This window comes from Salvelinus fontinalis, chromosome 41 (genome assembly GCF_029448725.1).
Source record: "Salvelinus fontinalis isolate EN_2023a chromosome 41, ASM2944872v1, whole genome shotgun sequence".
NCBI classification, from domain to species: Eukaryota; Metazoa; Chordata; class Actinopteri; order Salmoniformes; family Salmonidae; genus Salvelinus; species Salvelinus fontinalis.
The window spans coordinates 13,455,058-13,480,815 of record NC_074705.1 but is presented as its reverse complement, the minus strand read 5'-3'; the positions used below and the strand labels follow the sequence as shown (position 1 = coordinate 13,480,815).

The 25,758-nt window shown below is 43.5% G+C and overlaps 2 protein-coding genes across 3 annotated transcripts in view; one reads left to right on the top strand and one right to left on the bottom strand.

Annotated features, from left to right (window-relative positions):
* LOC129840249 (pinopsin-like) overlaps positions 1 to 8,181 on the top strand; it is a 26,223-nt gene extending 18,042 nt beyond the window's left edge. The window contains exons 2-4 of the mRNA XM_055907980.1: positions 920 to 1,245; positions 2,614 to 2,847; positions 5,893 to 8,181. Of these exons, the coding sequence (XP_055763955.1) occupies positions 920 to 1,245; positions 2,614 to 2,847; positions 5,893 to 6,240 (908 nt within the window). The 3' untranslated portion in view covers positions 6,241 to 8,181. The remainder of the gene's footprint in view (positions 1 to 919; positions 1,246 to 2,613; positions 2,848 to 5,892) is intronic.
* Positions 3,094 to 25,758, bottom strand: LOC129840248 (beta-galactoside alpha-2,6-sialyltransferase 2-like). 2 transcript variants are annotated; one of them, XM_055907978.1, is made up of 6 exons: positions 25,541 to 25,757; positions 16,050 to 16,930; positions 13,526 to 13,623; positions 13,081 to 13,182; positions 9,267 to 9,441; positions 3,094 to 5,146 (listed from the first exon to the last, which is right to left on the bottom strand). In XM_055907978.1, the coding sequence occupies exons 2-6, from the start codon at positions 16,867 to 16,869 to the stop codon at positions 4,899 to 4,901; spliced, it is 1,443 nt and encodes a 480-aa protein (XP_055763953.1). In that variant the 5' UTR covers positions 16,870 to 16,930; positions 25,541 to 25,757; the 3' UTR covers positions 3,094 to 4,898. The 2 variants fall into 2 exon arrangements, with proteins under 2 accessions (XP_055763953.1, XP_055763954.1); XM_055907979.1 differs by lacking the exon at positions 13,081 to 13,182 and having other exon boundaries at positions 25,541 to 25,758.

Sequence of the window (25,758 nt, the reverse complement as noted above, 5' to 3'; positions counted from 1 at the left end):
TTTAGCTGGAACCCAGGAAGAGTAGCAGCAGCTAATGGGGATCCATAATAAATACAAATACATACAGTACAAGCATCATATGATATTTCCCTTGAAGTGACAAGATATGTTTGGCTAAATTAAAGTATTATCCGGTAAATCTTGCTCTCTAGAACCTAAAACGGTTCTTCTGCTGTCCCCATAGGAAAACTCTTTTGGATTCCAGGTAGAACCCTTTTGGGTTCCATGTAAAACCCTTTCCACAGAGAGTTCTACAAGGAACCCAAAGGAGTTCTACCTGGAACCAAAAAGGGCTCTACCTGGAACCAAAATGGGTTATCCTATGGGGACAGCCAAAGAACCCTTTTGGAATCCTTTTATCTAAGTGTGTGGAAATCCAGAATAGAGGACCATATGCATATGATTACTAGACTTGTCACTCCCAGCTGATAACATACTACAGTGCACAACTTCTCACAGATCCCACTGGACTTGGACTACTGAAGGCAGTTTGCATTCAAAATGTAACTGAAGCCTACAGTACTGTTTTCATAATTGCAGGGGCTGCAATATTCCTCTTCATTGCTGTAATGCACACTGTGATGTGTTCATTTAAAAAAAAAAAAAAAAATTCATGGGGCTGGTATGTCATATTTCATATGTTCGCCCTTCAAAAGTGATTATTTCCTTGGGTATTAAGGATCAGTTTAGAAAAGCCAAACAGAACGTATGCAGTTGGTCTGTTTTAAAGGGTAGCCTGCCAGTGCACCATAATCTGTGTCAGTGACTGTCTCGCAATAATCCATGTAATGGGTAATCACGGTATACCACCATCCCTCTTGTTCTCTCTCTCGGTCTGTCTCTCTCTCTCTCGGTCTGTCTCTCTTTCTCTCCCTCCCTCTTCTCCCTACCTCCCTCTCTTTCTCTATCCATCTCTCAGGAATTGTGTCGCTAATCTCGCTGGCCTTCCTCTCCTATGACCGCTACAGCACCTTAACCGTGTACAACAAGCAAGCCCCCGACTACCGCAAGCCTCTGCTGGCCGTGGCGGGCTCCTGGCTCTACTCCCTGTTCTGGACAGTGCCCCCACTGCTGGGCTGGAGTAGTTACGGCCTGGAGGGGGCCGGGACCAGCTGCTCGGTCACCTGGACATCCCAGACGCCCCAGTCTCACTCCTACATCATCTGCCTGTTCATTTTCTGTCTGGGGCTGCCTGTGCTGGTCATGGTCTACTGCTATGGGAGGCTTCTCTACGCTGTCAAACAGGTGGGCTGTCCCACCTGTCCACATGGGTTCAAATGAAAAATGGCTTGAAATCAAACACACCATGCAATGTTTAGCCTACACATATTCTGTTTATTCGTTACTCTTCACGCAAACATCTTATTCTGAAAACTGTAATCATCTACCTGTGAAGAAGTGATCTGTAGAAGTGGTAGGTGTTTACAGTACCTAAAACCAACATGAATGGGTACATTTGCCAGTGCACGTGTGTGTTTTTGTCAATAAAACATCAATAGAAGTGAGGTTAGAACAGAGGAGCTAGGAACCAGAGGTGATCAGCATGCTGGGTCAGGGTCTGACCCTGCTGAAAAACCACTGGTAATCAGAAAGACTTGCAGCGTTAAAACGGGCCGTTATTGGGTAGAAGGCTGAAGCACTGCCTAGTGATATCTCGCTCTCTCAGTCAGCGTTATCCGTTATCTGGTGACCCCCCCCTCGTGTTTAAGTAATAAGGTGTTTGACATACACATATATAGAGACATAATATGCATTCAGTACTTCTCCTTCATATGGACTTCCTGTAGAAAGATGCCCCATCCTCAGTGGTCTGTAGACTGAGATGCTTGGAAAGGAAGTTGGTGGTTACAGATTGGTAGGATTGAGAGAAGAGAGTAGGAGAGAGTGCACGCAAAGAGAGAAACTGAACACTACTTTTACATGATTAAGACTGTGTTCATTGGACAGATGGTGTTTTTTTTAAACACTTGGTTCCCTTTCCTCCACTGCAATTAAGACTGATATCCTAGAAAGAAAACATCTTGTGACTAGATAATTAGGCAGTTTTTTTCTTTCTCAGCTGGGATGAATCTTAAGGCTACAGGTGTTTCAGAATACTCAGATCAGACAGGTCTGGCCTGGTAATGAGATTGTATGTGTTTCGACTTGCATAGCCCTATTAGAATACTTTTTGAAAAGCGCTCTGCCTTCCTGGAAGATTAAGCAATAACTGATGTGACATGACAGGATAGGTAAAGGTAGTGAACTGGAAACCCTGCTTCACTCAACCAGTCCTGTCAGGTTACTTAATAGCCTATTTTAAAGTCAATTAGGGAAGGAAGGGAAAGTCATTATTAAAAGAATTGAAACAGTGATTAGCCTATTACAAGGAAGGATGTTTTTTAAAGTATTGGTGATAAGTATGCCACTGATTAGCCTATGTCAAGGAGGGAAAGAAGGCGTTTATATAAAATACAAATGTAAACATTGATTAGCCTGAGCAGTGAAAGAAGGAAATTACATTTCTCTAAGTACTGTAACAATACCTTGTATGTCCTTCTACATCATCCTATGTGATTGGCCTCTCAGGACATACATTTACGCACAACTTTATGTATGATCATTTCCTCCCAGGTGGGGCGGATCCGAAAGTCGGCGGCGCGGCGGAGAGAGTTCCACATCCTGTTCATGGTGATCACTACGGTGGTGTGTTACCTGCTGTGCTGGATGCCCTACGGCGTGATCGCCATGATGGCCACCTTTGGACACCCGGGCCTTATCACCCCCATCGTGACCGTGGTGCCCTCCATCATGGCTAAGAGTAGCACTGTCATCAACCCCCTCATCTATATACTCATGAACAAACAGGTGAGCAGAACCTAAACCAAAAATGTGTCCTCTACTCACCTCCTCTCCTTCGTTACATTGATGTGAAAGACGTGACCAGATGAAAGCCAGCTGACGAGCTTCCACCATTTTTTCTTACACTTACAATTGTTTTTCAATCAAAGGGAGGAGACGAGCAGGTAATACATTTTTAAGCAATTGAGATACAGCCCTTGCCTCTTGAATTGTGGGATATGTAGTTAAACAGCTAGTTAGACAAGGGTCAAATCACAAGGCAAGTACAATATCTTTATTCACAACAGTTTAAGTAGAAAACAATGGAAAAGAAATACAAATTTTATACAAACTAACAAATGATGTTCAGTACAAACTGATTCTGGCTATAGAAAATTATCTGTAAAAACAACATGATTTTTGTTTAAAGATCCCAAAAGGTGTGAATATTATAGTGTTTACCCTCAACAGTAGATCAGCAAACACTTCTCAAAAAAATCATTCAAAAGAAAAATGACTTTTCTATTGCTGTGTTTATATTGGCAATGGAATGCACCAAACAAACAAGTGAATCATAGAAAGGACATTCTGTCCATTTATATATCCAAGCTGAGGCCTCTGCTTTGCTTTTGTAGTGGTGAACTCCTAGAAGACGTAGTGTTAACAGTTAACTTCACACAGGGAACATTTGGCACAGTATCAAGTCTATATCACCCTTGCCAAAAGCCTTAGACCGCTGTGCTCCTGAGTGGCGCAGCGGTCTAAGGCACTGCATCTCAGTGCAAGAAGCGTCACTACAGTCCCTGGTTCGAATCCAGGCTGTATCACATCTGGCCGTGATTGGGAGCCCCATAGGGCGGCACACCCCTGGCCAAACCTGGTTAGGCCGTCATTGTAAATAAGAATCTGTTCTTAACCGACTTGCCTCGTTAAATAAAAGGTTACATTTATTTTTTATTTTCTAAATAAATGTGCCTCAAACTATTCATAGCTACATTCATTGCATTGCACTTGACCAGACTTCTAAAAATCGGCAAATAAACCACATTTACATTCTATTTACACAGTGTGGCTGTAGAATCATATCAAGGCCAGGAAAAGTAACTGCTCTCAGTTTTACCATCTAGTCGTTGAGGAACAGTAACTTCAAATAGCGTACGTACAGAGGACACGAGAACACTGATAAAAAAGTTTGAGTTCCTTACTCACATACACACAGATCAGTGGTTAGGTTGAGTGAGACTGGTTCATGCAAAAAAGTGAAAAGTGGTTGTTTTCCCCATAGACCTACATACACTACTATCCCTGCAATATTCTTTATCAAAAGGAACGCAACATGCTTTTTGAACGGTTTAAATTCAAACCCTACCCCTCTCAAGTAAACCTTTTACACTGCATGTTTTCAATTCTCTATTTCTATGCTCTTAACATGACCTGTACATGGAAATGCACCTCGTTAGTTGAATCAGAAAAACATGCCTTTGACCGATGTTCAATATTTGAATCTATAGATCACTTTTCCACATTCATACCATGACCTCTCCCGTGTACAACACTGTGTCACAAGAACAATACCTTAAAACGATGACCCATCTCTCCAGTAGGAATACATCCCTGAAGGACTACTTCATTACACAATACAACATGACATTCACATGCCCTAAACGCCCCCCTCCTTTCAACAATGTTGACTATTGCTATCCTAACCAGCAGCAACGGGCTGTTTTTTTCTCTGCACTTCAGAGTTCGGCCTTTAAACTATTTCACTTCTTTTAATGTTGAAACAACTATCAATTTAGCACCCTTGAAAGTCTCTGGTCTCCGAACCTGATGGCCAGAGCAGCTTCAGCTGTTGACACTATCCATTGTGACAAAGGCAGTTCTTGAGCACGATCGATTAGTATTGACAACACTCTCCTCCTCTTCACTTCCTTCCTGATTTTCCAGACAGCGGTCCAGGTCAAAGGTCAAAAAGACAGATCATGGCCCACGGACAAGTGCTGACTCAACTTAGCCTCTTCAGTCGCTTGATTAGTATCAGCACGCTCCGTCTCTTGATGGCCATAGGAGGTCAAAGGTCAGTGCCCACAGTTGACCGCGCTGAACCCCGAGAGTGTGACCTTGCCCTTGGTTTTGAGGTCGTGCTGGGTGGCGCTGTTCATCCTCTGGACCAGTTGCTTCTCAAAGAGCAGGGGATGGTACGCCCCAAGGGTGCAGGCGGCGTCGTAGTAGTGCTCGTGGTAGTGGCACAGGTCTGTCTGACGCAGAGAGGGGATGTACTCATAGACATGGACCTCCTCACACAGCGACATCATCAGGACGATGCCTGGAATCAAAACAAAAAGGGCAAAGATGAATTCATTACAGCTCATACTGCAATCTAACAACTTGCCCGAGCCGGACGAGTGCGTGTGCAAATTGATTTTGTCCCCCCACACCAAACGCAATCACGACACGCAGGTTGAAATATCAAAACAAACTCTGAACCAATTATATTAATTTGGGGACAGGTCGAAAAGCATTAAACATTTATGGCAATTTAGCTAGCTAGCTTGCTGTTGCTAGCTAATTTGTCCTGGGATATAAACATTGAGTTGTTATTTTACCTGAAATTATTATTTACCTGAAAGGTCCTCTACTCCAACAATTAATCCACACATAAAACGGTCAACCGAATCGTTTCTAGTCATCTCTCCTCCTTCCAGGCTTTTTCTTCTTTGGACTTTATATGGCGATTGGCATCTAACTTTCATAATAACTATTTTTCATAATAAGGTGTATTACCACAGCCGACCGACCGATCTCAGTTCATCTTTTAATCACCCACGTGGGTATAACCAATGAGGAGATGGCACGTGGGTATATGCTTCTAAAAGCCAATGAGGATATGGGAGAGGCAGGACTATGAGACGGGAGAGGCAAATTCTATTTTAGCGCCTGCCAACGCAGATACTCGTTGGTGCGTGCAAGCAGTATGGGTGCAATGATAGAATAACATGTGTAAATATATTTTGCAACGCACACCCCCCCCCCCCCCCCCTATCACACACTCTCTTTGTCCCTCCCTTGCAGTTCTACAGGTGTTTCCTGATCCTGTTCCACTGCAAGAGGCCCAGTACTGAGAACGGCGTCTCCTCCATGCCCTCCAAGACCACCGTCATCCAGCTCAACCGCCGGGGCCACAGTAACAATGTAGCCGTTACGCCCCAGCTCTCCCCCGGCGCCAACCACCATAACCACAACCACCATCCCCACACGGTGGAGTGCAGCACTAACAACCGTGAAGACACCATCCCCGTCTCCGAACAGACCAGCCCAGACCCCAACCAAGAGATCACCTCCTGTGGACAGCTGCGTACCCCCCGAAGCCCCCCTCAACCCACCCCCCTTTTCCCCCACGTGACAAACACTATCCAGTGATCCACTGTGTCATATGATAGCGTCACCACCGAGAACTCTAGAGGATACGGTGTTATCCCTGGCATTTGTCATGCGGTGTCGCCCCCAAAAAACTCAGTCTACACAGTGATATATCATGTGGCGTCACCCAACAACTCTCCATAGTGATTTGTCATTAGGAGAACGCCTCAACAACAGACTACCCATAAACGTTCCATGATGAGGCGTTGTGTCACCAGAGAACTCTTCTATACAGTCAGTGATCTAATCCACAACGTTACCCAGACAGAGAACTATCAATATCTTCTATTCCACGTCATCACCCCAGAAACTACACTGTGCTCTATTATCTTATAGAACAGGGTACCCCAGATGGCGGCCAGCTGGTGGATTTATTTGGCCCCCTAAATTCATGGCAAATATAAATATATATATTTTTTTTTTTTGTATTTTTGTTGTTGGATATAAGACTGTAAGAACATGAAATCAGCTCCAATTGATTTTAAGTTTGGAAATCTGTTTTGAAATGATTATGCTTTAGTAAACGTCATCTCTGTTTGGGCTTCTTGCTGTCAATTGGCAGTAATTATGTTCTGGCCCCCCTGACCATCCGCTCAAGAAAAAAATAATACGTCGGCCCGCAGCTGAATCGTGTTGATGATCCATGTTATAGAAGGTGTGTCAACCGCCCCAACACATCTAGATGGTCAACTGTTACTTTGTTACTCAGTAAAGGTGTAGATTTATTCCTGTCAAGTCTTGCCGTGAGAAAACGCAACAGTGTGGTGTTGTTTACTTAAAAATAATAATAAATAAAACGTGTATTTTTCCTCAACTTCCGTTATCATATTGTTACATGTGTTACGTCGATAGACCCCAGAGTTGTATTAAGACTGGCTTTAGTGGCTTTAGTGTTGTCATTACTGTTACAGTACGAAAAAAAGGCTTTTGTCATAACTGTGGCCATTTCCAATGAAGTGCAATAACAGACACAGTTCATCTATTAAATTTGTTCTAAAGCAGCTATATGAAGCCTATGTGAATGAGGCTGGTGAAGCTGAATTCTTTGCACCTCATCTGTGAGATCAAATCACCTTGGGCCTCATTTATTTGCTCAGTTTCTATATTACATTTCAGCATACCATCAGTTGTTGAAACAATAGGAAGGATAATCACAATGTTTATACACATAACTAAGGGTGTAAATCACACAATCATGATCATTTCTAGATCACACTAAGTTGCTAAATCACACCTACTTCATGGTTATTAAATCACTATATAGCTGTGGATTTCAACTATTTAAGATCATATCTGTGCGCAAGAACATTTTATAAATGATGCACCTGGGTGATCTGTGTAAAACTGGCTAGTATTACAACCTAAACTGGTATTAAACATATGGCAACAATGTGAAGGGATTTTCCATTTCATTGCAGGGTGGGGAGGGGAGGGTAATAAACCAGAAACAGTTGGAGAAGTGTAACAGAAAGTGTCCATATTTGCAACACTTGTCTTGCGCTCTTGAAGCCATCATCCCATTGGGCAAAAGAGATCATAACAATGTTCAATTGTCAGTTTGAAATGTTTAGTCATGACAATGTGCAAACAATGCTGATCCAACCAATAGTTGCATGTTGGGATGACAGCCAGGCGTTGTATGAAAGCCACAACCTGTTCAAGTTACCATCTTTCTGTGCCTGTAATGTGGAGTCATGCAGTATCTGGCTTAGCATGTTGACATGTGCCTCAGTCTACAAGTCTAAATGATGTACACAGCTCCCAGCAGGCAGTCAACAGCCGTGCACCCCACTGGGCTGCCACACAGTGGCTGTAGCCATCACACGGCACTTGCTTGTCTTTATCCACATGACAAACTGAACAGCACCGCCTCTCACTGCCTAATAAACTGTAACCCAAAAAAACAGTTAAATAAATGGACTGCAACCCAAATAAAATCCTTCTGTGAGTCATGGTCTGCCTCACTGAGTCCTGCTGCTGGCGGTGTGTGTGTGTTCTCTTTCCGTGTGTGTGGTGGTGGTAGCACAGTAACGTGCTCAGGGCGACACAGCCCCCTCAAGCCCTCCTGCTGGGCTTCCAGGAATTGCCATGGGGTCTATGTCGTAACACCCCCCCCCCATCCTCATGTAAATTGAGAACAAAAGAGGGGGAAGAAACAACACACGAATTAATCACCATTCCGCTGTTCTTTCTGGACTCTCCTCCGTACTTTTGCTTCGTGTGTGAGTGGTAATATTTTATGCAGGGTTAGAATGGTATAGATGCATATGTATAAACATATGATGGAAAAAATATTTTTTGCCTTGCCATAATCTTACCCCTAATAATCACATAATTTCTCATGTCTCACCGCTCTCCCCTTCCAAAACACCAACACGGGACACAAAATGGGAAAGGGGGATACCTGGTCAGTACAACTGAATGCATTCAACTGAAATGTATTTAATCCTGAATCAGAGAGGTGCGGGGGGCTGCCATAAATTGACATCCACGTCATCGGCGCCCGGGGAACAGCTGGGTAACTGCCTTGCTCAAGGGCAGAATGACAGATTTGTACCTTGTCAACTCTGGGATTTGATCCAGCAGCCTTTCGGTTACTGGCCCAACGCTCTAACCTCCAGGCTACCTTAAAAACTAGTATTTGCTTAGAAAATCGATAATTAACTTCCTGGAATGCCAATTGTTATTGAGCACCTGTGCCCTCTTGACTGCGTAACCTTGTAAATAGATGTTGAGGTTGAACACACACGGAATAACAATTAAGCTCTTTGTTGTTATATTCTTACCTTTGAGCAATCGCAGATCTCACTCACAAAAGCATTGAACCAAGGATACCACCATATTGTTCTGAACTAGGCCTGCAGTACGTGCTTCATCTCAATAGTTAATAAAGTTCTGTGAATTCAATGCACGTTGGCTGAAGAGTGTTCCTGTCATAGGGAACAGGGTACCATTTCAGACACAGCGGTCAAACAGATAAATGGATGGGTGGGTGCCCGGGTGGATGATCAGAGGCGCTTGCCCACCTATGAACCCAGAGGATGGGGGGTTAGGCTGGATGTTCTCCTGGGTGTTTCCCTGGATCACGTCCCACAGCTGCCAGATAAACTTGGGGTGGAGGATGTAGAACGGTTGTGTGGGGTGGAGCCGCCGGCGTTCTTCGTACGGGGTGAACAGGTCATAGTCTGGGTTCCTGTACCACTGAAGAGAAGAGGAGACTGCAGTCAGCACCAAGCATCTTTCTTGACGCTATCTGAAATAGAACGCTGCTACTCAGGGTCAGCACAATCATGACAGCATCTGCCGAGTGTCAGACTCACTGCTGCCACTGCAGTGTTGACACGGTGTCTTTGTTAAATCAAACTACTCCGGTAGCACAGCGGCCTGCTACGGAGCAGTCTACCTGCTAATGTATTTCAAGAGCACCTAAAATGAGTATTAGTACTATGGTTTTATTTGACTACGGGAAAGAATGTATGTTAAAATGCTACAGCTATTGTGATGCAGGTTTGCTTGAATTCATCACCACCGTACTGACTGACTCACAACATCACCACAGGAATCCCAACGCCTCAAGCTAAAATGTTGTATAAATACATGTTCCTTTCGTACACCACTGCTTACACAAGAGTCAATTAAATCCATGATTCAGGGAACAAAGTCGGGCATGGATATTTCCCTTGAAAATATGACGAGAGACCAACCTTTTAAAGTCAAGGTTTGTTACACCAATACTCATTCCCCCACTCCCATAGCAGGTATAATGGAGGTATTGATGAATGACCCCCGCAGTCATGCTTTAATTAACTCTCTATTCTGGAAGTGAATCTTATTTTGCATCCCACATGGCACCCTATTCCCTACAGTACAAGGGCGCTAAATAAGGAATATGGTGCCAGAATTTGACAGAGGTAATCTGCTCAATAAACGTGGTGATGCTTTGACCGCAGAGTGAAAATATCAGCCTTTGTTCTGACACCCAGTAACAGTAAGCTGCTAGGTGACAGATACTGTGTTAACTCTCTGGTTCTTCAAACAGTCAGGATAACATGAGGCAAAATTGAGTAAATTATACCTTTTAAGCATCAGATAAAGAACAGTAATTCGTTTCAAACGTATTCTGGGTCTGAAGCAAATTTCTTGGTAAAGTCCCAATGAATGTGTTCAACCATCTGTACAAAATGGGTGCATGTAGTACAGCAGGCTATACAAAAACACACATGCTCTACTGCGAGCGCACAAACACACACGCATGCATGTGCACACATACAAACAAACACACACATGCAAACAATGGCTTTCATTTTCAAAGTGGATGCCATTAGAATAACATGCAGCCCTTGATCATTGGCCTTATGAATGTGTGTGTGTGTGTGTGTGTGTGTGTGTGTGTGTGTGTCTCCAATCTGTATTTTAACTAATGCCATGCCAATGTGTGTGGCAGACAGCAGAGGTCATGTAAAACACATTATTACATTGTTCTCCATACAGCGTGCCTTCGGGAAAAAACTCAACTTTTTTCACATATTGTTACATTACAGCCTTATTCTAAAATGGATTAAATAAAACATTTTCCTTAGCAATCTACACACAATGCCCCATAATGACAAGGTGAAAACAGTTTTTTAGAAATTCTAGCAAATGTATTAAACCTTAAAAACAGAAATACCTTATTTACATAAGAATTCAGACCCTTTGCTATGAGACTTGAGATGTTTCTACAACGTGATTGGAGTCCACCTGTGGTAAATTCAATTGATTTGACATGATTTGGAAAGGCACACACCTGTCTATATAAGGTTCCACAGTTGACAGTGCAGAATCCAAGCCATGAGGTCGAAGTAGTTGTCTGTAGAACACCGAGATAGGATTAAAACATTTCTGCAGCATTGATGGTGTCCTCCATAATTCTTAAATGGAAGAAGTTTGGAACCACCAAGGCTTCCTAGAGCTGGCCAAAGGCACGTAAAGACTCTGCCAAGCGTCACGTCTGGAAAACCATGCTTCACCGTAGGGATGGTGCCAGGTTGGAGGCAGCATCATGCTGTGGGGATGTTTTTCAGCGGCAGGGACTGGGAGACTAGTCAGGATCAAGGCAAAGATGAGCAGAGCAAAGTACAGAGAGATCCTTGATGAAAACCTGCCCGAGAGCGCTCAGGACCTCAGACTGGGGTGAAGGTTCACCTTCCAACAGGAAAACGACCCTAAGAACACAGCCAACACAACACAGGAGTGGCTTCGGGAACAAGTCCCTGAATGTCCTTGAGTGGCCCAGACAGAGCCCGAACTTGAACCCGATCGAACATCTCTGGAGAGACCTGAAAATAGCTGTGCAGCAACGCTCCTCATCCAACCTGACAGAGCTTGAGAGGATCTGCAGAGAAGAATGGGAGAAACTCCCCAAATACAGGTGCGCCAAGCTTGTAGAGTCATACCCAAGAAGACCTGATGCTGTAATCACTGCCAAAGGCTATTCAACAAAGTACAGAGTAAAGAGTCTGAATACTTACATAACTTTGATATGTCTTTTATTTGTAATCAATGTGCAAACATTTCTGAAAACCTCTTTTTGCTTTGTCATTATGGGGTATTTTATGTAGATTGATGAGGGAAGAAAACAATTTAATACATTTTAGAATAAGACTGTAATGTAAAAAAATGTGGAAAAAGTCAAGGGGTCTGAATACTTTCCGAAGGCACTGTATACAAGGGTACGTTCAGCAGGGCACAAAGTTGCAAAACGTTCAGATATAAATATTTTATGTAGAACAAACATGCCTCTCTGACATGTAAAATAAGGAATTGTGTCTGCTCTATTAATGACATTTCTACTTGCAGCGTTCAACAAAGTTTGCCTACTGAACTGTGTGTCAAAAGAGGAGGAAATTCTAACAAACTGCCAAGGCCTAAATTTGTGTTTTCTGTTTGTTCTGTTGTGATTGATCTTAGGCTAGCTACCATCTCTTTCAACTAAATAGACTAACAAATCGTATCTCGACAAATTGTCTCGAAAAAACTCTGAGAAGGGAAGAATGGAAAGCTCCCAGTGCCTCATATAACTCGGAAGAATTCCCTTTCACACTTATTGTGGAAAATGTAACAGCAATTTGTCAAACTACTTTAAAACAAGATGGAGCATCTCCCGAGGTTAGAGCCTGTTGATGAACAGTAATACGCTAGAAAACCATTTCCCCACCTCACCAGGACTGAGTAAGTCTAAAGTCAGTGGAAAATTACAGAAGATCTGTCCTTATCGTTCAGCTTCTCCTCATTACCACCCAATTGGTCATCATGTTTCCTGGCATCTGGAGATTCACACGTGAACCACATTAAATCAAAAGGCTGAAGACAGCACTGTCACCATAGAGCGTATTCACACAGTTGGTTAACTGACTGTTAGTTGCACTGGAGAAAAGCCTCGGCTAAATGTTAACATGACCGCTACCGCTAACAGGATCTCGGGAAGGCGCCTGTGTAAGCTACACACCAGAAACCTGAATCTAAACACACAGACACTTTCTGAATTATTCAGTAAAAAACCTTCAGATGACTTTTATAAAAATATGAGGCACTTTATTGTCCATTTAGAATGGAAACTGGTGTTGACGCTCTCTCGCAAGACACACCACCAGAGGGGCTGGAAGCAGTGGGTCAGCTGCAGTGCAGCGCTCCTGGAACAATTGTAGGGTGTTAAGTGCTTTGCTTGAGGCCACAACGGCAATGTTTGCTGACTCACTCTGCACCAGACTTTCCCTAAGATGAACCAGGAGATGACTAAGAAGTCATTAATGACACATACACACTACAGCGCGTGACTGACAGTGAGAGAGAGAGACCTACCCTGGGCAGGTCCACAGAGTACGGTGCAGGATCCCAGGCCACCAGTGTCATACCCTTATACAAAGAGCTGGTGGTGAAGCGATGCCTGGGCCGGGCCAGGATCTGCAGGGAGACAAATTACTGATCGCTGTACTGATAGCTCTCCAGCACCCCAGGCGAAATGTAATATGAGGCAAGCAACGAATACATCTCACCTACAGTCCACATGTACAGATCCCATACACCAACTAGTCCTCTCCCAATGATAGGTGTATCATCAATGATTGACTAGATAAGCGTGGAAGTGCTGGGATAGCCTGTCTTAGTGATCTGACTAGCGGTTTCACTCAGCTCTAGATCAACTCAAATCATTTTCACAAGGCAGTGTGTCAGTGATTCCACTGTCAATCAATAGGAGGTCCTGAGTACTAAAGAAAAGTCACAGGAGGAGAAGTGGGGGACCTACCTGAGAGTTGATGATGCGGATGGTGGTCTTGTTGCCCACGTCATTCTCATAGCCCTCTGTAGGAGCAGCGTTGAAGCGAAGCACAGCCTCATGGGAATCTGAGTACAGAGTATGGACATAAGCTGTATGCATCACCCCAACAGTACCATGAAAATGGCATGGTTGTCTACAAGCATAAGTAATATTGTTAGTGAATGTCTCCCTCGAGTGCAGTGGTGTTTAAACTTTTTCAGTGGGGACCACATTTTTTCCAAAATAATTTCTGGGGACTCCATTTTCCCACCAAGAATTTCACATTTAGATTTTTACATAAACAAATAATCTTCATTTCCTTGCATTTTCATGTCTTATTCAAATGAAAATAAATACATGTATTTTCATAATTATCTTCTCAAAAACCTTTGTCTCATTCAATAATCTGTACTCTTAATTTTTTTATTATATATATATATATAACACAGTACCAGTCAAAAGTTTACACACACCTACTCATTCCAGGGGTTTTCTTTATTTTTACTATTTACTACATTGTATAATAATAGTGAAGACATCAAAACTATGAATTAACACATATGGAATCATGCAGTAACCAAAATAGTGTTAAACAAATCAAAATATATTTTATATTTGAGATTCTTAAATGTAGCCACCCTTGCTTTGATGACAGCTATGCACTCTCTTGACAACTGTACCGGGCAGATGGCAGACAACGTGTTTGGCGTCGTGTGGGCGAGCGGTTTGCTGATGTCAACGTTGTGAACAGAGTGCCCCATGGTGAAGGTTGGGTTATGGTATGGACAACGAACACAATTGCATTTTATCAATGGCAATTTGAATGCACAGAAATACCGTGATGAGATCCTGAGGCCCATTGTCGTGCCATTCATCCGCCAACATCACCTCATGTTTCAGCATGATAATGCATGGTCCCATGTCGAAAGGATCTGTACACAATTCCGGGAAGCTGAAAACATCTCAGTTCTTCCATGGCCTGCATACTCACCAGATAGGTCCCTCATTGAGCATGTTTGGGATGCTCTGGACCGACGTGTACAACAGCGTGTTCCAGCCAATATCCAGCACAGCCATTGAAGAGGTGTGGGACAACATTCCACAATCAACTCTATGAGGAGATGTGTTGTGCTGTATGAGGCAAATGGTGGTCACACCAGATACTAACTGGTTTTCTGATCCAAGCGACTACCTTTTTTTTCCCAATCATGTGAAATCCATAGATTAGGGCCTTGTGAATATATTTCAATTGACTGATTTCCTTATATGAACTGTAACTCAGTAAAACCTTTGAAATTGTTGCATGTTTCATTTATATTTTTGTCCAGTGTATATCTAGTCCAGGTAAACTATAATATTATGCTTGTCGTGACGCTTATGAGTCACTAACCGATCTCCAACACTAGAGAGCAGCAAACCCTTTTCTTTGGAGGTCTTATCTTAACGGCTGAAGTCTCATTTATAAAAGGTGCCTGCATTACTGTCACGGCTCTTCCTCCTCATTTCAAGGACACGCAGGCTACTCATCACAACAAATGAACAGATACATGGGGAGTGACAAGCCAATCGGATGCTATCAACACGAAAGGCTACTGAATGAATACAAAGTAGAGCGGTCTAAAGATCCCTTAGAGTAAGCCAGGGTTCCCATTCACACGCACTGAATGCTGAGCCATTTCTATAGGTGTAAGGAACATCCCAGCATCAGAGCTCTTATGCACTGTAAGGGTAGAGGCTAGTTCAATTCTAAGGGTAAATCAAACCTACCAAAGCAATACACTTATGCAGTGATGAAGACTAGTCTGACAATCAGCCAATTAGTTGTAATAACTTGTATACCTGTATAATCAGTCTGATTAGTAATACTAACTTGTTATTACTTAGGATGTTGAAGCTTGTGTGTAATATTGCAGTGAAGTAAGCATTTCACGGTAAAGTCTACACTTGTTGTATTCGGCGCATGTGACAAATAAAGTTTGATTTGAAGTACAGAAAGTGTTTGTCTATTCAGACATGTTCTTCCTTTCCCGTGAATATTTTTTAAGGAAGTAGTTAAAGGGAGCCTCAGTACCTGATAAGCTAGGTTACTCAATGGAACTAGAGTCAGGAGAGATGTGGAGGGGGGGCAAAGGGTTCCAACCCAACAACACTCAAACTAAAGCCTTATCACTCACACACACACACACAAAAGTTCTGGGTTCAGGCTGGGCCACGACACTACCAAGAACAGACTTAGTTCCTGCCCAGCAACAGAGAATCTGTTTATCTTAGACATACAAGGAGATGACTTTGCCCAGTTGGAAGGTATAAATATGTGATTGTGTGACTTGTATGTTGTGTTATGCAGCTTCAACATCCTGCTGGGTGTAGTATATCTAGTTTGAGCTTTACTTCAGTCTGGATTTGTACCAGAACTTAGCAGCAGTGTCTTTATTTACATTGGAGCTAACAGTTACGTTATAAATACTGCCGATGTTTGAAAAATGTGTATCACCTGTCCTACAGCACTCACCAATTTCTCTCCCTAGGGAAGAGTTGAGGATAGCCCCGGCCGAGGTGACCACCGCACACGACTTGAACTTTGACCCCTGGCCCCAAAGCTGCTCCAGAGGTTGTGTGGGCACTAGCCTCTCCCAGGCCAGCCCAGAGAAGGGTTGCTCTGTCCCATCCAGTGTCCTCAACCTGGCCTGCTCCTTCAGTTCACAGAGTACCTCCCTCCCACTCTGCCTACCCCTGCGCAGCCCCCTGTAGGCCACATGGTGCCTGTTGAGATTCTGGTAGTCCCTCATGGACTTCTGCAGGTGTGGAGCGAGCATCCCCGCTGAGGCAATGCCCCTTCGCAGCTGCTGGACCACTGCCTTGGACTGGGATAAATAGTAGCCGTCTCTGCCCCGCTGCTCAGCCCTGGACATGCTCCTTTTCCTCCTCCTCCTTCTCAGTCTCTCCCTCCTTATCTTCTCTTCCCTTTCCTGATCCACCCCCTCCTCCTGGTCGCTCACCTTTTTCCAGACCACCGAGTCACCATTCTGGCTCAGCTCCAGGGCCTCCTGTTTTCCTTGTCGGCTGTGGCTGGGATCCTGGTTGGCGGGGGAAGATGAGGATGACACCCCAAGAGGAGAAGCCCTGATGCCCGATGTACTACCCTGGATGGAGGCCAGACGGCGGGTCTCGGTGTGGGTGAGCGAGGAGGGCGAGCGGAGATCCACATCCCGGGGGTCCAGGAAGTGGGAGAGCAGGGCCAGGAAGATGAGGAGCCAGGCCAGCATCACCACCAGAACCAGCTGCCGCCACTGCTTCATGGTTGGGATCATGGTGGAAGTCCTGGGAGTCATGTTGGGTGCAGCTGGGGTATGGTCCCGTCAGAGGCCGACCTGGCAGTGCTCAGGATGAGGCCTAAAGAGGTAAAACTTTATTAGTATAGCACATTTTCATACAATAAAGTGGATGATCAACTTCAGTAGTACCGCACCAATTCATACAATACAATGTATCCGTAGGGGGTTAAGCTATTATAGTGCTTACACTTAAGGTCTAAGGGCCCAGGTTTCTACTAAGCTAACATATGGAATTATTTTAAGGTCATACTAAGGAACATTTAGCTATCTGATTTAGAATCCCTGTAAAAATATATATAAATAAAATATATTTGATGAAACATTGAATTTGCCCTTAGACATGCTTTAAATAACATATTCATACATGGCAAAACAGATAGTAAAAAAAACATCAAAAGGAAGTTAGGGCTCCCGAGTGGCGCAGCGGTCTAAGGCACTGCATCTCAGTGCAAGAGGCGTCACTACAGTCCCTGGTTCGAATCCAGGCTGTAACACATCCGGCCGTGATTGGGAGTCCCATAGGGCGGCTCACAATTGGCCCAGCGTCGTCTGGAGTAGGCCATCATTGTCAATAAATAAATCATTAAATAAAGGTTCAATAAAAATGTTTTGAAGTGTCTGTCTTACATTTTTTTTTTTTTTTTTTTTTTAAATGTACCCATATTTAGCCCCTTTTTTTGGCACTAAAGTACTTCCCATAAAAATATTTTAACTGGTACCGGGCTGCCTACAGACGACTTTTGTGAGGCATGTGGGTGCAGTGTGTAGCCCAAACTGTTCGGACACTACAGAAGTTTTCATGAGAAGAGATGTCTCCTGGTCTGACAAACTCCTCTCCCGCCTTCCACCGCAGATGCGGGCGGCCGACATTAGCGGATGCGGTGGATTGAGACGCAGCCCATGCAACAACAACAAAAACAACAAATATCTCTAGCTTAGACAGAATTAGATAGAGATTTTTGTATTATGCTAATTGGATTTCCACAGGGTCGTGGACAGAGAGATATAAGAAACACTACAAAGACCAGGATGGACACATCTCCCTTGTTAAAAATGCTTCCTTCCTGCCCTTCTTTCCTCGCTTTGAAGTTCGAACGGAACTGGACTGTCTTTTACTTTTGAGACATGAAAGCCTTCCTCTCTCTCGGATGTATCCTGCCCTTGTCAGAACTTTCTATTTAAAATAGAAGGTGCTGATTCCTGCTTTACCAAGCAATAGGGAACATTTGAATAATAATCCACTCCGACCTTCCATCTATCCTCGTATTCACTCTTTGATCCTGTAGTGGTTGACTGTAGTTTTGACAGCAGTGTGGCCCTGAGTTGGTTGGGTTAAGTCATGTCTGGTTACATTCTCTATGGGCAGGGGCAGAGGAGGGGTTGGGGAGCTGTGCTGTACCTCTCCCACGTACCACAGTGAACACAAAACAGACAGACTGTGTTTTTCACACAGTAGAAAAGGCTTAATCATCATCATCCACAGTGGGACCTGTTTGTGAAGTGAAACCTGAGGTAACGTGACATGCATCGTTTAAGGATATTTTTGAGCAAAAACATATTGGTGTGCCATTTTTCCACAGAAAATATTGGCATATGTTCTTCTCCATTCACCACTGTGCCATGTTCTTTTGCAGCTGCAGCCAATTCTTACCACCCTGTCAACTAGTTTTCCCAATGGGGGGGGGAACATATTGGATGACCAAATGAACAAGAACAGTATAATTATCATTATAATAGCAGGTAAATGTAAACACAGGCTGTGGCACGCAAATTCAGAATGCTAATCGTAGCTCTCACACCAGCACTCGCTAATTGTTGACGTTTCTCGAATTTGTAGTGGAATTGGCCCCTGGAGCCTTTTTTTAGACTAAATGGAGAGCGTTGATGTTTTCGAACAGCAGCGGTAGAGACTGAGCCATCACAGCTAAGTATTAAGCTATGACAGACAGACACAGAGAGTCAGAGTGTGAGAGAGAAAGAGAGAGAGGAGAAAGAGAGAGAGGAGAAAGAGAAAAAGAGGAAAAAGAAAGAGAGGAGAGCGAGCGAGCGAGCGAGGAGAAAAAAAGAGAGATACAGGTCTATGTTAAGAGTAGATGTGGGGTCAAACATGTAGACTAGGTTAAGTGTTGCCAGAACCTAGTGTCGTAATTATGAGTTTAGGGGGTTTGAAGAGTCAGAGGGCTGATTCCCCCTCAGAGCAAGAGCTTGCGCAGGGCAGGGCCAGGCAGGGAACCACCAAGCCCCAGCCTCTCTCTCAGAACTTTACCCACACAAAGTACATCTTCAAAGGGTCTTTCCATCACCACCGGTGAGCCAGTGCAGTGGAGCTAGCGTGAATGACACGGAAGGTTAAACTGAAATAATCTGCCTTGGGGCATAGAAAGGAAAAGGGAAACACTACTGAAAGGGGGGAAATAAAGGTAATGAATTGAAATTCCACTGGGTAACCCACTGGCAGTATTCTGAAGAGAGATGTGGGCCTCTTTTCTTTGTTCAATTCAATAGTGCTTAAGCTAGGCTACTAAAGCTAGCCCTCCATTTCAAAAGCAGGATTTGAGTGGAATTAGTATAGCATGGAGAGAAAAAAAATATTGGGCTTCCCAAACCTTGTTTTTAGCAAAAAAACACCATGAATGAACTGACATCTCCACTGGCACTGACTATATATCCCCCACTACAAAGCCTTGTGGGAAGCTGGCTGGCCTAAACTGATCCTTGCACCACTAAACCCCCCCCCCCCCCCCCCCCCCCCAACAAGGACACAGAGGTCACACGTCTGTCTTCAATCAGAAAGAGACAATCTTGCCCCAGAAGGAACACAATTGGTCCTCTGCTTTCTCTCCAACCAGATAGTCACAAATTGAACTCGGCGAGCATGAGCGTCATGTGACTGCCTGAACGCAGTGCTGTAGCAACAGTAACACAACGCTCTATCAAGCACACATTAGCTAAGTCAACACATAAGAACACACCCAGATCCTCTGCCCACAGATACACATACACCCAGATCCTCTCCACATAAAAACAATCCATCTAGATCCTGACGGTAATGTCAAGGTGTAGGCGAAAACAGACACAGCATGGCTGAGATAGACAAGGGAAGCCAAACAACAGCTGTTGATGTTTCCTCTGAGATAACTGAGATCATTCATAAAACCACATCTGAGAGAGGGGGAGATAGAAAAATGAAAAATATAGAGAAAAATATAGAGATAGGGCCTGGTTCCTGCCTTATATCCAATCATAGACATAGCAGGTATTATGTTTCGTAGTAGAAAATATAGACATCTTTAGCTCCAGCCTGGTTGGGAACCGAACTGACCGCTGGCCCTCTTCACACACCAGCTGGTCTCACAATGGGCCACAGCCGGGGTTTGGCACATGGCCCCTGGTCTCTCCGGCAGTGCCCACGCACACACAACCAGTAATGCAAACACACACTTGCGCAAACCTACTCACACACACTCATGCAAACTCACACTGGCACACAGTGAGACACACACACACACAATCTCTTTCTCAAACACACACACACACACACAGCCTGTAAAAGTCATTCCAGAGAGCCAGCAGCAGGAGGAGGTCTCTCCGTGGAGAGATGATATCCCCCTGTCCTGTTTCTGCTGACAAAATGCCTTCCTCCATCTTCAATGACACGCTTCGCTAAGCTCCATCTATTCTGTTATCCTCTTCTCTCATGTGGTGCTGGCCTGTTTAGAAAGCACTCCTGCATTGCCATTGTCATGGCACATAATGCATTCTGTATATGCAGAATTATAAACTGGTTGGTTCGAGCCCTGAATGCTGATTGGCTGACAGACATGGTATATCAGACCGTATACCACGGGTATGACAAAACATTTATTTCTACTGCTCTAATTTCGTTGGTAACCATTTTATAATAACACTATGGCACCTTGGGGGTTTGTGATATATGGCCAATATACCATGGCTAAGGGCTGTATCCAGGCACTCCGCGTTGCGTCGTGCGGGGAACAGCCTTTAGCCGTGGTATATTGGCCATATGCCACACCCCCTCGGGCCTTATTGTTTAAATCTACCTCTTGATGTGGTGCATAACAAAAGCTCTTAATGTGGGAGGAAGGTAAAAGTAGCTTTGGCTCCTGGCTAAACCACCATTGAGAGAGGCTCTCTAATAACCATGGCAGGAGGGGAATTTACAGTACACGTTATACCACCAGGCTAATCTACTCTACTACCTCTCAGTTCACGTCACATGTAGAAGATCGAGACTCAATGCCCACATGGCTGCAGGACAAAAATGTCAAGAGGTTATTTACAAACAAATGGGCAAATGGAGAGGGGTTTTGTGTTGGCTTGCGATTCACTTATCGGTCAGAGTTTCTCACTCGATAATACTACGACAGGGGAGACAGCAAACGCATGTTCTTCACAATGATAATAATTGTACTTAGTTACAAAGTACCTAGAAACTTTCATTTGACTATTGGGGGGGGGGGGGGGTCTACTGTAACAGTACTGTATGCAACCTAGAAATATTACATTGCAGTTTTCATTTCACCAAAATCCTCTCCACTTCCTGATTTCCGCAGATATCACACAACGCATGGACAGAAAATATACACGATAACATTTCTGGTCAGGAAGGACACAGCAAAGTTCTGTGTTTGTTTGATGGGAGGTGAAAGAAAAGTGAGTCACACGTATATGAGCTCCTAGGGGATGTGTGGTGATCAGGTAACCTCCCGTGACTCAGTCTTCATGCTATCTTATCCCAAAATGGATGTCAGTCTCAGGACTCTCTGACTCTCAGTGGCTCCAGAGCAAAAACCACCTCATACTGAGACAGAGAGGCTGGCTGACTCAGCTCCAGTGTGTGGTTGTAATGGCAACATATTAACATTCACAAACATCCTGAGGGCCTCATACATCTCTCTACGGATTCAAAATATAAATCTGGGACCGACGGTGGTAATAGAAATGATACAGGAGTGAATGAAGGAAAATGCCTTATTACTCTTCCATCTAGCCTTTTTTTGAGGCGAGTTAGTTAGCCATAAGAGAAAGTGTGACAGAGGCATTATGTCTCTTCTTGTGTGGACCAGTTTAATCTAGCCTACAAACTCACCAAGCAGTTTTGCATTAAAAGAGAGCAGCAAGACATCCGCTCTCTCTACTCGAGTGGCTTTAGGGAGAGAAACCCTGTTTTGTGTAGCCTAAGCCTCGTGACTGAGTCTGTGTGACTGAATGAAATGACATCTCATAACAACTACTGTAGCGGGCCTGCGGGCTGGCACCAGAAGTGACTCACACAGCAGGGGCCAGGGGGTTCAAGCTAAAAAGATTTATAGTAAATCAGATATAGGGGCAATTCCTCGGTAACAGAATGACGCTAAAACTCAGATTTTTCACGTTAAAAGTATGACAAACAAAAAACATTGATTGCCAAGTTTAAAAAACCATACAACTCAATGCACTACCTACTCGTGGCTCCCGAGTGGCGCAGCAGTCTAAGCCACTGCATCTCAGTGCAAGACGTGTCAGGCTGCATCACATCCGGACGTGATTGGAAGTCCCATAGGGCGGCGCACAATTGGCCCAGCGTCGGCCGGGGTAGGCCGTCATTATAAATAAGAATGTGTTCTTAACTGACTTGCCTGGTTAAATAAAGGTTTAAAAAAATATATACAAAAATTGGTCACATTGGTGCGAGCTGCACATTCTACATGGTCACTTCACTCAAAACTGTTCGATTAATACATGGCTACTAGCAGTAGGTATTATATTTATTGCGACCTAAAGTTTTTGGAGTTTGCACTTACTCGGTGGTAAACTAGCCCCAATAATATTAGTGCACATAAAGATGCAGGAAAATTAATCTATATTGAACAAAAAACTAAATCAGAAAAATCTGGAGCCTTATTTTAAAATTCAAAAATAAAAATAGCCTAATTGTTCACCCAAAATGCATCACAATCACTGGATTAGGTTGCACATTCAAATCACAACATGAAAATATGAAGAAATACCATCTTAAATACCAGCTCAGTATTCTCTTACACTTTTTAATAAAGCACAAAATTACTTTAGAAGATGATAGAAAAAAGATTTATATATGTATATTGTGTGATGCAGCAATTGTTTTTGGGGTGAGACCGATGCAACCAACTGAAAATCCTAGTGGCACCAGTGCCAGCAGGGGAAAATGTTAGTCTGGAGTCATGTGTAATCAGTTACTTCCCAACCCTGGCTACTGTACAGTACTCTACTTTCCTTGCTGTACTGTCCATGATTGGTTTAGATTTGGACTGACCACATTTCAACTACTTTTCAACATTCATGGACGTCCGTTGTCGGTCAGTGTTCAGTGAGTGAAGGGGCTGGTTACAATAAATGGAAGGAGATGGGGCTCATGGATAGGTGTCAGTAATAGCTGAGAGAGGTGACATTAACTGGAGAGAGAGAGAGAGAGAGAAGAGAGACAGGGAGAGAGAGGGAGGGGTGGCCAGACTGTTTTCACACTCTTGGTTTGACCACCACTTGGCAGAAAGAGAAAGTAAACAGTTATGAGCTGAATATATGCCAGTGGAAGGGAGGACAGTAGCAGGTGACCCAACTGTGGTTTGTGACTGAATTTCCATTGCAGTCAGTTTAGTTTAGACATTCTGTTAAGAGTTTTTTTGTCATTCTGTCAGTTACTGATTTGGTAACAGAACGACGTGTTTGAATCACTTAATAAATCATAAACCAAATTGATATCAGTAAAACACTACAGCTAATTGGTAGGTCTACCTTTACTTGTTAATTCCGTGAGCTTTCATTCTCCTCCGTCCTCATGAGGGAGCGAAATGATAAAATATCTTAAAGATATGTGGGTTTTTGGTAACAGAATGACAAGACACTAGGCAATATTTCTTAAACTTACAGAAGGCTAATAATTCCTGCAAAACTAATTATAAATGTTGATATTAGTTGGCAGGGGTCTTTCCTTCAACAATATTGTGTTTTGATGTATTTCTAATACTTGTTAAGACTTTTTCTACTAGATGTTTTCTAAGACCCCTTTTCCATCTGTTTGACTAGAAATCAAAGCCTTTGCTTATTACACATTTTTTGGAAGGAGATTTTAAAAAATGTAGATAGTCTATATTTTGAGAAATTAAGGCATATTTGCTTTAATTTGACACGAAATGTGATGTGCTTCTAAGAACCTCACATGTTAGTGCTCATGGGGATTTTTACATGGAAATGCCCTATACTGTCTGGAACAAACCATGGAGCTTTCAAACAGCCCCAGAAATGAATTCATGCTGTATCTTTCAGCATAACACAGGAAGTTGGTCTTCCAACCTTTCTGTGAAGGTATTTATTTAACCATCTAAACGGTATGGTTTGAGCCCTGACTGCTGATTGGCTGTTCTTATGAAAGCCCTTAGCCATGGTTTATTGGCATTTATTGGTTATATACCACACCTCATCAAGTCTTATTGCCTAGGTAACGCTCCACATGGCGAGACAAGGTGTTCTTTACCTGCATGTCAAGTTCTCGCCAAATCCCAAAAATGCCACTACGATGATACGCACTTGCGTAGATCTGAGAGAATAGGAAAATAATACGCAATTTGGTGACAATTTTACCCATTATTAGACAGCAAAGAGGAGCTATTACCTTATTGACAGCTGTACCTATCCAGGGGTAGGTGCTATGGGTCGATATAGGATCGGGTGTTTTAACAAAGGGCTGCAATTGACACACACAACACACAAGGGGGGATACCCCATTCCCCAACACCAGGTGTTCACAGGTGTCCAGTAATTAAGATGTCAGGACTGTGAAAGGTGGCTGAACCGATATGTCTGGGGCCAGTCTGTAGTCGATTGTCAGCTGGTATCTGGGGCTACTGACCCAGAGTGTCAGGCCAGGTGTCCTGGGACTGGTGGTGTTGAGGTAGCCTGGAGAAGGGCTATCAGACAGGGCTGCAAGGCTCCATCACCCTGCCTCTCACCTGTCTGTCTCTCTGAGCACACACCAGACCCGGACACTCCTCAATCCTAAACCATTCCACAATGGTCATTTATGGTCATATGGACATTGATTTAATTAAAATATGTGAGTCCATCTGCATATTGTAGTTTAAAATGTCAGAAACGTAAAACAGTCAAATTATGAAAAGATGAGTCAATATAGTCCAATGTGTGTATGATTCTTTGTGCTGTACGATGTCGCCAAGTTTACTTTTGAGAGACAATATTGATTCAAATAAAAGCCTTCACATGGCAGCTCGTGTTGATCCTCTCACCAATAGGTGTGCCGTGGGATCAGTTCACTGCAGGAATTATGACTGTGCACTGTTACAAAATATTGAGAAATATTCCAATTAGACAACAATATAATATCACTGGCGTTTTCAGTTCGATGGGAACCCATATTTCTGTGGTAGATGAAATAGGCACACTACGTTTTGCCCATGTTGTTATGATGTAGGTAACTTTGTAATTCACGCTATATTTCGGATGAAAGCCAGCGACAATGTTTTAACCATTCTGCATGCCCCCTTTTCCATGGCACAGGTCGAAACCCTTTGTGATCTCTATATAAGCATCCCTCTCACCATAACCCTCTGTTTGAAATACCCATGGCATCATTGATTGCTCTGTCTGATACAAAGATGATAAAATGCCTTACCTGAGCTAGTCAAACCCTATTCATTCCCGGCGAACATCGACATTTCTTCAGGCTTAGATCTGAAATGCAAAGACTAAACGGAATGCATGCTTTCGCGCCATCTTCAAAGAAAGAGGCAAGTTGCAACCGAACGCTATTCAGTGCTGCTCGATAACACACTATAGGATGTGTAACGTGGTTCTTTCAATTGGGGTATAAAAGGACCGTCCTATCTCGAT